Source organism: Notechis scutatus, chromosome 1 (assembly GCF_049901735.1).
Source record: "Notechis scutatus isolate UNSWTSFEM ecotype Mainland chromosome 1, rNotScu1.2, whole genome shotgun sequence".
Taxonomy (NCBI): Eukaryota; Metazoa; Chordata; class Lepidosauria; order Squamata; family Elapidae; genus Notechis; species Notechis scutatus.
In genome coordinates, this window is record NC_142009.1 from 175884447 (window position 1) to 175895864 (window position 11418).

General features: G+C 37.0%; 2 protein-coding genes across 3 annotated transcripts in view; one reads left to right on the forward strand and one right to left on the reverse strand.

Annotated features, from left to right (window-relative positions):
• GTF3C3 (general transcription factor IIIC subunit 3) overlaps window positions 1-2628 on the forward strand; it is a 23666-nt gene extending 21038 nt beyond the window's left edge. The window contains exon 19 of one of the 2 annotated variants that reach the window (XR_015746469.1): window positions 685-1441. Coding sequence is in view for 1 of the 2 variants with exons in the window: in XM_026667976.2 (XP_026523761.1) it covers window positions 685-807 (123 nt within the window). In the remaining variant the exon portion in view is untranslated. Of the gene's footprint in view, window positions 1-684 lie in introns of both variants that reach the window. The other variant, XM_026667976.2, reaches the window with a different exon arrangement.
• The window catches only part of CCDC150 (coiled-coil domain containing 150), a 15120-nt gene continuing 5441 nt past the window's right edge, over window positions 1740-11418 (reverse strand). Inside the window, exons 6-15 of the mRNA XM_087957477.1 lie at window positions 9624-9835; window positions 9258-9348; window positions 8378-8547; window positions 7923-8049; window positions 6440-6634; window positions 5140-5208; window positions 4912-5052; window positions 4617-4703; window positions 4224-4337; window positions 1740-3171 (exon numbers count right to left, since the gene is read on the reverse strand). Of these exons, the coding sequence (XP_087813603.1) occupies window positions 3067-3171; window positions 4224-4337; window positions 4617-4703; window positions 4912-5052; window positions 5140-5208; window positions 6440-6634; window positions 7923-8049; window positions 8378-8547; window positions 9258-9348; window positions 9624-9835 (1311 nt within the window). The 3' untranslated portion in view covers window positions 1740-3066. The remainder of the gene's footprint in view (window positions 3172-4223; window positions 4338-4616; window positions 4704-4911; window positions 5053-5139; window positions 5209-6439; window positions 6635-7922; window positions 8050-8377; window positions 8548-9257; window positions 9349-9623; window positions 9836-11418) is intronic.

Here is an 11418-nt window from a genome sequence, read left to right on the forward strand (position 1 = left end):
TTTATTATTCCAACCTCTGCTCTGAAATTTAAGAAAATCGTAACTAAAACCAACATATTTTACTACTGTTCCAAGTGTGGTCACATGCCATTTAAAACCTTTGAAAAGACCAAGCAGAATATAGTCAATTTTGCAATATGCTGAGGTAAAAGATTAACCCCTACTTATAGTTGTTTTAGAAAATTCCAGAAAATGTAATTACCATATTACATTTCCATGTGCAGGATTTTTTTTTCAAAATTAAACTATTCTAAAGATTTGGATTCAGGGAAAGACAATATTTATGTTTATTGCTGACCAGAAACTGCTTATGTGTTTTTTCCATATCTAGAAAAAAAACTAACTTATAATGGTTTTGATGATTAGATAAGATAGATTATATAAAGAGTCCATGTTGTAACCATAGAATAAGTGTACAGTTATAATTCTATTTATAACACTATAAAGCAGATTGGTAGCATCTTATTTGTATCTTTTTCTATTCTATTTGTCTACTTTTTTTTTTTTCCTTTCTGCACTTTTAGATTTCTCTGTATTTTAATTTTTCTTAGTATATATTTCTTTTTAAACTTCCTTAAAATTTTTAAAAATAAATAATAAATTCATATATAAATTTATGTATATGAATTCTGGGAAAAAGATATTTTGTGACTTGTTAAAATAGTTTTTTCTTCTTTAAACTAGGGAATAGAAGCTGACCAGACAGACTTACGAAAAGATATCGCCTTCAATTTGTCGCTCATTTATCACAGCAGTGGAAATATTCAAGTGGCTCGCAAACTGTTGTATACATACGGAACTGTATGAGGACAGTTATATACTTGGTCAGTGAGATGAATTCCTTTCCTTGATTCTAAAGGAAAAGCAGTTCTATAAACAATGTCTGCTTTTTGCTTTTATGAGGAGACTTGGAAGAGACTGATGGAAGAATGATCAAGACAGAGACATTATGAATGGAATGAATGGAATCATATATATAATTCAACACTCTGATTCTCCTTAAAACTGAATGAGAAATACAAGACGACTTAAAACTTCCTCGGTAGAAGAAGTCTAAGAACTTTCTTGACAGAGTTGAAAGTTGAGCTGTTTTTCTCTGGGAAACTTAATCCTAACCCTCTAACCAACGGCCAATTTGAATCTGTACAGGAATCAAGAGCTTTTTGATACACAAAACTTATTCCAGAAAAGTACTGCCTCTTACTAATCTTTACAATATACCCAATGTTTAGGCCACAGTTGGGATTGTTATGCCCCTTGTTCTATTAGAGTACATTATTGTTTATAAGAATGGTGAATTCTTAGCAACTTCTGCTTCTTCATTTGGAAGAAATGAACATTCACATTATTATGTGTATTTTTCTTATTTTAAAAGGATACAGAAGAGAAACTGTTTAACTGTTTGTTATTTCAGGATATGATAATAAAACAAAGGGCAAAATCAGGTTCTATTTCTTTACATTTAACAACCTATTGAAAATGAATTTATTATAAAGATGTGGCAGTCTAAAGTAACTATTCCAGAGGTGGTATTCAGCAGGTTCTGATCAGTTCTGGAGAACCAGTTGCGGAAATTTGAGTACCTGCAAATATCACCCCTGACTTGAATCCCACCACTCAACTATTCTATATGTCAAAGTATTTCCTAAGAAAAATAAACAATATTGACTTGTAGTACATTTTATAGTTTAATCGCTGCTCTTTTTTTAGAACAATAAAATACAAATTGCAACTGTTATAAAAAAAAGTGGATGTTTTATTCTTAAAAACAAATCCCACATCCCTACAAGATATATAGCATGCTTATATACCATACAATGGTTATCTAGAATAGAGAAAGTTCAAAAATATATAATTGTTATCCATGATTCATGGTAATCTTCCTCAATCTGGATTCCCTTGTCATTTCTATTTCTAAATACCAGTTACCAGATAATTTCTGAAAATTCTGGGAGTTGAAGTCTGGAAGACACTGAAGTAAGGAAAGGTTGATTTAGGGTGAAAATATTTGGAAAGGCCAGTTGTTTTGATATTTATGAACCAAATCCTGGTAAGAGTTTTATTTGGAAATCTGAGCAAATATTTTATAGTTCAGTGAATTGTCAAATGACATACCGTACTTAAGATTTTTAATGAAATGATTTTTGTACTTCATGTACGTAAATATGAAAATCACCAACGTTGTAAAATGCTACTAACTTTCTGGCTTTTATATTGTTTTCTCACCTCATACCGAATAGTTCAATTCCCAAATAATGATGGGTGAGGATTAGGACAAGTAGGTAAGAGCAGATAGTAAAATATTTTTGTGTGAAAAATAGTTGACTTAATTATGAATTTTGTTACTATAATTTTAGTAGTGATGAAAGTATTTCTGTCATACATCTTTCCTCTCATGGCAGTTTATCTCTGGTGGTGATGTATTTGCTCAAGCTATGCCTTGTATTGAGAGGACTCATGAAGACCCCCCTTTGTGAAAAATGTATTTGGATGCCAGCCTTACTCTCTATAAAATTTAGCCTGGTCAAGGCTTCAGACTTGCCATTTATAAAGAAAGAAATCCAAATAGTTTTCCTTTCTTGAATTGCAAATAAAGCACAACTATTAATATACAAGATATACAAATTATATCATGATGTATAGTGTGTATATAGTATTACAAGGTTGACTCTGTATACTTATCCCCGTGTAGATTTGAATCCTATGTGTAACTTTAAAAATGGAAGTTATTCGCTCAGGAAGAGTTTAAGATTGAGGCACATAATTTATTTTTAATAAAACTTGAAGTTTTCCGGTCTGAAAAGTTCCACACAGGCATTTTAAAGACTTGGTAGTTGAAACCTAGTACCTAAAGTTTAGAGGACTTTTCTTCATTAGTGTAGAGCATTCCTAGTCCATACAAGATCTCCTCTGTTAACATCAGTATGTGGAGGATCACGCTGAAATGATCTACCATTTGGCTCCTTCCAGGTACATCACCATTCTTGGGGCCCTAGATCTGAGACATGATGTTCACAGGTGCAGGGTCATCTTTTACATCCTGGAACCTCCTGGGTAAGCAGATCATCAATTATTTTGTTCTGTTAAATATTTCCTGGAGATGTGCTTCAGGTGATTTTTAGTCTCCCACCGCTTCAGGCAGGCCTGGCTAGGGATCCTCACTGGCTTATTCTGTTGATAGAACATTTGGTCAAAGCTGAGAATTACCAGAAAATGCCAAATCTACTGAGGACCTCATACTTTGATTCTAATCTGTCCAAAATGAAATATGTATCTGCTAAAACTAACATGTACAAGCATTTGAGTTCCAAAAATCTAGTAGTTAGATCTCTGCAGTGAACATTCTTGGGAGAAACTAAGAAACAGTTATCAATCTTAATTTTCAGACTATTTTTTTCTTTAAAAATAGCTGTAGGTGAAATTTAAATTATACCTGAAGTCAGATTTTTTTTTTAAGCTGGGAAAGCAATTAATTTAGAACCAACGAATATGAGTAAATGAGCCATGGCTGATATAAAAGCAAAATTTACCATTTTGCCAACTTTTTCCTCCAGCCTAGTAAGTCATGTCTTATTTTCCTCAAGCCTCAAAAAGTTGACCCTAGCCTCAATTCTAGATTTTTGAAGTAGTCTCAGATAAGGGGAAGGTGGTCCAAGGAATGATCTTACATATGTGTTAAATGCAACTGATAGGTACTCAGTTTTTTTCCCATTTTTGAATGATGATGATAGTAAATGTTCCAAATCAGCAGTAAGATATATTTTTCTCTGCATAAAACCTCTAGCATTTGAAGAGACTTGAGAAGTCCAATGTCAACAGTGTGCAGTTCCACTCTCAGGTTGAATTTCCTCCCTCAGGCAGCTCTTATAATCAGCTGGAAATCCTATCTTTCAGTGTTTCCTAACTTTTTTTAGTTAAACTCTATCTATCTCTTTAGGGTTTTCCACAGTCTTCTTTGCAATGATCAGCACTGAATTTTAACAGCTACTGATATTGGTGTCTAATGTTCACCTCTAGGAACAGTCCTAGAGCGTGCCAATGTTTGTTCCCTCTTAGTTGACTGAATATATGATACTTAATGAGTCCACAGTTAAGACAAAACAAGCCATACTATGGCTTAGCTTGATGTGCAAAGTCAGTGCTCTCAAATAGGCATGGTATATATACTATGACATGAGATCAACAGCAAGTATTTCATTTGTGGACATTGTTCCAATACTGACCTCCTCTTCACTTTCTTCACTCAGCTTTGGTTTTCGGTTTTTGACTAGCTCCCGCTGCAGAATATCAAACTTGGACTTGAACCAGTAATGAGCTTCTTCTAGGTTAGCAGATATCTAAAGCAGAGAAATACTGCTTACTGATTATAAAAAAAAGAGTGTCATTTTCCTAGGCCTTCACAACAGTAATTGCTAATATATGATAAGTATTAGAATACTGGTAAGTTCCTAAAATTTAAATCAAATCATAAAATTAGCTCTTACTTCAGTAATGAGAAGTTCAGGAAAGCCAAGCCAGTTTTATTCTGATCTGTAAAACTAATTCCTTTGCAAGCATATAATTTCAAGCAAAATGGCAACTCTGCCATTTCCCCCCTCTTTGTCTCTGCATCTTACTTGTTGAGACTCAATGCTGGCTTCTTTTAGTTTCTCTTCAGTAGCCTCCTTGCATTTCTTGAGCTCCTTAACGGTGTCTTCCAAAGTCTAAAGGAGCACAAAAAATGCAAATAAAAAAAAAACAATTATTCTTCTACAGTAATTTCAGTATGATTTAAGATTAATGCTAACAGATATTGCTTTCTATCAAGCAAAAGGTCAGAAAAAGAGGAACATTAGATAGGTCACTAGTTGTCACTAAAGGCAAAATATAAGATACTCAGTTGAAATAAACTATGAGCTCAAAAGAGATTACTTGGCACTCTTCTTCAAGCTGTTTCCGCTTCTTCCTTTCTTCTTCCAGTTGATTTTCCATTACTTGCTGATTTTTGGCCAGTTGCTGCATCTCACTTTGTAGGCTTGTTAATTCGGTGGCAAATTGTTTGATACTATGGGACTAAAAAAAAGAGGAATCAGACTCCATGATCAAATCAACTATTTTAGCTTAGTCAATGCCTAACTTGCCATAAAAAGTTGATGCTACCTGCTCGTAGTTTTTCTTCTGGTATAAGTCCTTCAGCTCTTCCATTTGCCTCAATTCCAATTCAATCTCCTGAAAGTATTTCACAACAATGAGAGGAAAGCACCCAGGCATTTACTGTGTACACCTATTTACTGTACACCTATACTAAATGACAGTGCCTGCTCTCATCTGCCAGATATCAAAACTCCAAAGTACTCATTCTGTTTTCAGGCTGCTGCATATTACAAGCAGGCAGGTATTTCAGTTTTACAATGACTGCTCCAGGGAGCACAACCCAATAGTAAAAATTCAGAAAATAAAAGACTGCTCCAGGGCTGTCTTCTAGCATGTCCTCAAAAATAAATAAAATTTAAAAGTGGCGCAGATATCTGGAGGAAGAAAATCACATGCCTTTGCACTGGCCCCCACCATATCTAGGAATGTCAAGACCTTTAATATAAGGGGCCTTAATAGCTACATAGCGGGTAATCTTTTCCACTAGCCCTTCTTCCAATACGATGCTGCAAGATACTGAAGGCCCAGAATTTAAGTGATACTGTTGGCAGCCCCAAGCACATTTCTTCATCTACCCTTGTTCCTATTTACCACTTCACCTAAAGTATTTCAAGCAAGCAGAAATTCTGAAAATAAATCCATGGTAGGACTCTCAAAAATACGGGTTTTATAACTTATGTGATTTTAAACCAATTCATAAACTAGGCTCAGACTACTGGGAAGGCTCCTCCTTTTCAGAAAATTAGAGAGAGTCTGCAATTATTATTGTGATCCTGACCAGGCTTGCCCAGAGAAAACAGAAACATCAAATTAAGGCTTTGCTCTCCACTTTGCCTGCATCAGCTCCCAGCAATCAGTTGCAGTACAGCAACAATGGAAAACCACAATTAAAATTTAGCTATTAAAACTAACTTTGTATGGATTTCTGGCCCCATCCTACCCTAACCCTAATGAAATCATGAGTTTTGCTCATAATGAGCAAACCACACCTATTCATTTATCCTTTCTGGCTGTCACAGTACTGCCAGGTTCCCACGCTCTGCGGGAAACTATGATTGGTTTTATTAATCTAAATCCTCTATGGAGAGAAAAGGCACACTTTTTACTTTAAAAAAAACTTAGTTTTGTCTAAGCACTGCTAAGGGGCCAGCCATTTCATAGGTAGAGAGATTTTGCATCCAGACCATATTCTATTGTTTTCTCTAAAATTTCCATTTTAACTTTATATATGATGTCCCACTGATAACAGCTGCAGTAATACCAAAAACTATTTGCAAGGCAAAGGAAATCAAATCCATCAACTTACCTTGATTTTCTCTGCATTGTGAGTATTGTTGGTCTTGGAGTTGAAGTACTGGGTGATTAGTATTTTCTGCTTTTTTACCTTCTCCTTCTGAGTTGTCAGTGCAGCTTCCAGATCTATCACTTTTGCCCGCAGTTCTTTGTTGCAACGTAGTATTTCGGTAGACTTAGAACAGGCCTCTTCAAGAGCTTTTTTAACCTATTGGGTAGAGACGGAGGCAATTCATATTCATCTGAAAAAATGCAGAAGGTAAAGCCCATTTCTGAGTTCTTACTTTGTCCCTTCACTCTAAAAGCTCATAGATTTTGGTTTCCTACTTGCAGAATAATTTTTGTCTGGCTTCTGTTTGGTGATATAAAGCTTTTTTAGAGTATTAGGAATCTCTGCTCAAATCCTAGAGTCTTTCTGTTAGAGGTATTGGATCCACCACTCATAATTGGAAGGCAGAAGATTCTGAAGCAGTCTATGGCCCCTCCTTAGTAAAGAGTGAGTGACATAAACCAGGGTTAACTGCATCTTCTTAGGTTCTTTAATACCACTGATATGAATCCCAAAGAAAGCATGTTACAGGTAGCACTTGAATTAAGACCATTGTTCAGCAACCATTCAAAATTACAACAAGCGCTGAATGAAGGAACTTATGCCCATTCCCAAAGTTCAGATTGCCAAGTTCAGAACCCAGGTGCCCAAAGCATCTGACAATCACGTGACTGCCATTTACAGCCTTCCCTACTGGCTTCTCTAGAGAGTCACTGGGGAAGCTGGCAGGGAAGGTCACAAGTTCCCCCGCCCCCCATGGCCTTTTTTCACTTGTCTGCACTGCAGCCTCCTTACCTCCTGCAATTGCACCTACCCTGTGCCTCTTTCTACGACTTCCTTGTGATTGCACATACATGTTCTGTGCTCTCCTTCCATTAACTCGCTGTGATTGCACACACCCTGTGCACTCTTTTCATGGTTGCCCTGTACACATGCACACACCATCTATGGTGTCCCTGAGATTTTACACATGCTTGCACCCTGCTTCCATGGTCTCGTTGCAATTGCACTCACACACTCACCTTCGTGTCCTCTTTCCATGGCCTCCCTACAATCAGATGTATCCCACATCCTTGTTCTCCAACCTTACTAGCTCGTGCTGCACCAAGCATCTCCCCAGCTTGCCTGTAGACTATGCCAGGCCTCCCCCACTCCCGTGGCACCCCCATGCTCCCTACCTGGAACTCCCTCTGCTTTCCACTTAATGACCTGTCCAACAGTGATAACTGGGACTGCCTGGATTGTCAGCGCTAAGTGATGAGGTCATATGATATTGTACTTTATGACTGTATCACTCAGTGACGGAAATCCTGGTCTAAATTACTGCTGTGATTCAAGGACTATCTATTGCAACTACCATGCAATGGAGACACAGGACCATTATTTTATTCCTCATTGGAGTGGAATTTTATCAAGAACTCACTTCAGAGCCGTTCCCTTTCCTCACCTCGGCTGATTCTTTTTGGCCTGATTTCTTCGCCACTTCTCGTTCAGTCTGAAACTGTTTCTTCAGGGTCTCCAGACGATCCGCATAGAACTTTGTCTCCCTCTTGGTTTCTTCAATGAGCTGGTCCCTTTGAGGAGGGAAAAGGAATTCTTACAGGACATCAGTCTCATCTCTTCAGTTTTGAAAATATAATCCTCAAATAGACAAAAGAGCTTATTCCAAAATGTACATGAGATTTTCTCTTCATTTTGTTTTTTGTCAATCCCTCCAAGGCAAAGGCAACCTTCTGAATGCTTGAAATAACTGGGGATTTTGGGGGGGAGGATCTCTGGGGATTAATTAACAATACCAATAGGTGTATGTTTATAATTGGATTGTAAAATTTAATTTTGTTGTATTATCACCTACAGGTTCTATAAGGCAGCGGAAATGTATATATAAGTAAACAATCTGACCTGCATTGCACTAATTGCTGGCATTCTGCTTCTTTGCTTTCCAGCTCATCTTGAACAAGAGAGAGTTTGCTTTCCAAGGCACTATTGGTCTGCAGAATTTGCTCTAAATTTTGGATAAGCTTCTTCTTGTCCAATTTAGAGGTTTCCAGGGCTTTACGAAGTGAGTTCATCTTTCATAGTATGGAAAAAAGCACATGGTGACAAGAATTGTGTGAAATGCAGCCGATTACTACAAAGCCAATGTGCCCCAAAATGCTTCACTTGGCATTTGCCAGGATTTCTGCACCAACTGTATTTCATATATTTAAAATGCTTCATTTGGCATACTGCACTTGCTGTGACAACCATTTTGTGAATGGGCATGGCCCTCCCAATAGTCCGTTTGCAAAATGCCAGGCTAAAAAGCAGGAGACTGAGAGTTCAAATCCTACCTTAGCCATGAAAGCCAGCTGGGTGACTTTGGGCCAGTCGCTCGCTCTCAGCCTAACTCACCTCACAGGGTTGTTGTGGGGAAAATAGGAGGAGAAAGGTGTGTTGGATATGTTGATAGATAGATAGATAGATAGATAGATAGATAGATAGATAGATAGATAATTTTGTGTGTGTGTGTAAAATGCTTACAACCCTCCCTCCACAAAAAATAAATAAAAAGAGGGCAGGGACCAATTTTATTACAATTAGTATCAACCACTTATCCTATCAACCTTACACTGTAAATGGCAACACAAAGAGTAAGCACAGCTAAAAGAACCTTCCATTTCAACCAAATTATATCAATACTTCATCAACAGAGAATGTCATTTCTGTTACTGACAATGTCCAAAATCCCAGACTGAACAGACTGTTTATTTTAGTCACTGGAAGTTGCTTTGCTTTTTACCTTCACATTGCGCTGGGAGTCCAAAGCTAGCTTGTTCTGACATTCTTCCAGCTCTTCTTCCAGCGTCTGAATTCTTTGCTCATTCTGGGTCCTACATATGAGAAGTAGCCCAAAGAATAAGTGTACTGAGAGAATGTGCTTGTTTTTTCCCCAAAAAAATCTCAAATATTGCCTAGTATTTCAGATTTTTTTTAGCATGCTCATATTTGCCAAAATAGAATATCTTGAAACATTTCTTAATAATCCCAATATTGTATATTTGACTTTTTTTTCAAGGTAGACACTGTATTCTATCACACAAATAAAAACCATTCAGTTGGCCATACTGAGCAATATACAAAGTGGAAGGATGGCAAGCTCATTTACCTTTCTTTCTTCAAGCCAACAATATCAGAATCTCTGTGATCCAATTCAATCTGCAACTTTTCCAAAGCTACCTGCATCTTGTTATGAGAAGCCAACACGTTTTGTAGAATTGTGGTCATTTTGATGTTATCTTCCTTTGATTCTTCCAGCTTGCGTTGTAGATTTGCCAGCTGTAGAACAACATGGCAGGCAATGAACAGTTGGTCTAACATCTATTTTGCATGTCTCAGGCACAGATCAGGGGCAGAGTACCTGTTTTTACAAGCAAATGGTCCTAGTGGAAGAATATCAGACAATGCGCTCTGTAAACATCTCTTCCTTTGAAAACCTGGAAAACTCTAGCTGCCACACAGAATAGACAAGGCTAGAAGATAAACTTTTTCACTTTTTGTGAAAAGCAACTTTCTGGGTTCAGCAAACTTCATCTTTATCTTGAGCTCTGAAAAAAATGGCTGTGTCTTCAGTGCAGAATAAATCATTGTCATGTATGAGGCAACCTTATCATGAGGCAACCTTAAAGTGCCTCAAATGCACTGGAGCAGTGAAGCAGCTTTGTAAAATAGATTGCTACCATTATCCCTAGGTTATTGATGTTGGGGGATTCTGATTTATCTAAGATTGTGGAACAAATTCATTTTAGGAACAAAGGGAACTGCCCAATATTAAAACAAGCCAATGGTTCATTTACTGAAGTATTAGCAATTGCTGATATTTTCTAGTTCTAGTTGGAGAGTTAGGGTTATGCTACGGATTAAATCTAGGCATAATGCAAATGTTCTACCCCTGAATTACCAATTCCACTTTTTAACAGTTCTCTGTGGTCTTTCAGAGAACTAAATGACATCAGACAAAGCTGTACCAGCCAAGTTCAAAGTCAGTTTCTCCTCAGAACATGGGAATTTCACTTACTGATGGCAGGTTTTTTATTTATTATTTTATAAGTTAACAGACAAAAATAAGAGGCAATATAACAGATAACTCTCATCTAGACACAGAAAAAGCAAGAAAAAAATGTTGACATTTAGGGTAAGATTTTATTTATTTATTTAGCATATGGCAAATACATGGACTTTTAGTGGTTCAAATGTAAATGTCCAGTCCACACAGCCATTCTAGGACAGGGTGGTCTATTTTGAAAAAAAAACAGACATTGGGCCGGTATAAGCTCTTGATGGACATTTGGGCACAATGTGATGGATATTTTGTCGAGGAGCAGACCCCACTTAAACAATGAGTAAGATGAAAGGACTCCAGTAAACCTAAGCCTGAGTCTCACAAATGGGATTCTATCATTTTTCACTATTGCATCACCATGGAATGGGGATATCATATTCAGGACCATAGACATAGCAAGTATATGGTCCGAGAATCAATCAAATTTAGATGCTATAGTGTGACAAATGAAGGAGTAGACACAACCATTTAGTTCACAAATCTATTCATCCATATGGCCTAGTCTCTTCTTTCTCCCAACTATCAAATAACAGTCAGCACTACTCTGTCATACTGCCTACCTTTGTGGTGCTGGTGTGAAAAATAGAGTAGCGAAGCCTTGTTCCTCACTTCTCCCAGAACTTAATACTGTATATAGTGACCAGAACATTTGAAACAGCCAAAATAATATCTGATAGGTCACATAATTAACCAAAGTCTTTATGGATATGATGAATAGAAACATTAAGGTGTTTTGGTGAAATTACTTAGCTGGGAAGTATAGACAAAGCTGGTGTCTTTCCCCATCTTGTGTTACCTTACGCTTCTCTCTTTCTTCAATGACATCTATTTGCCCTCTGAG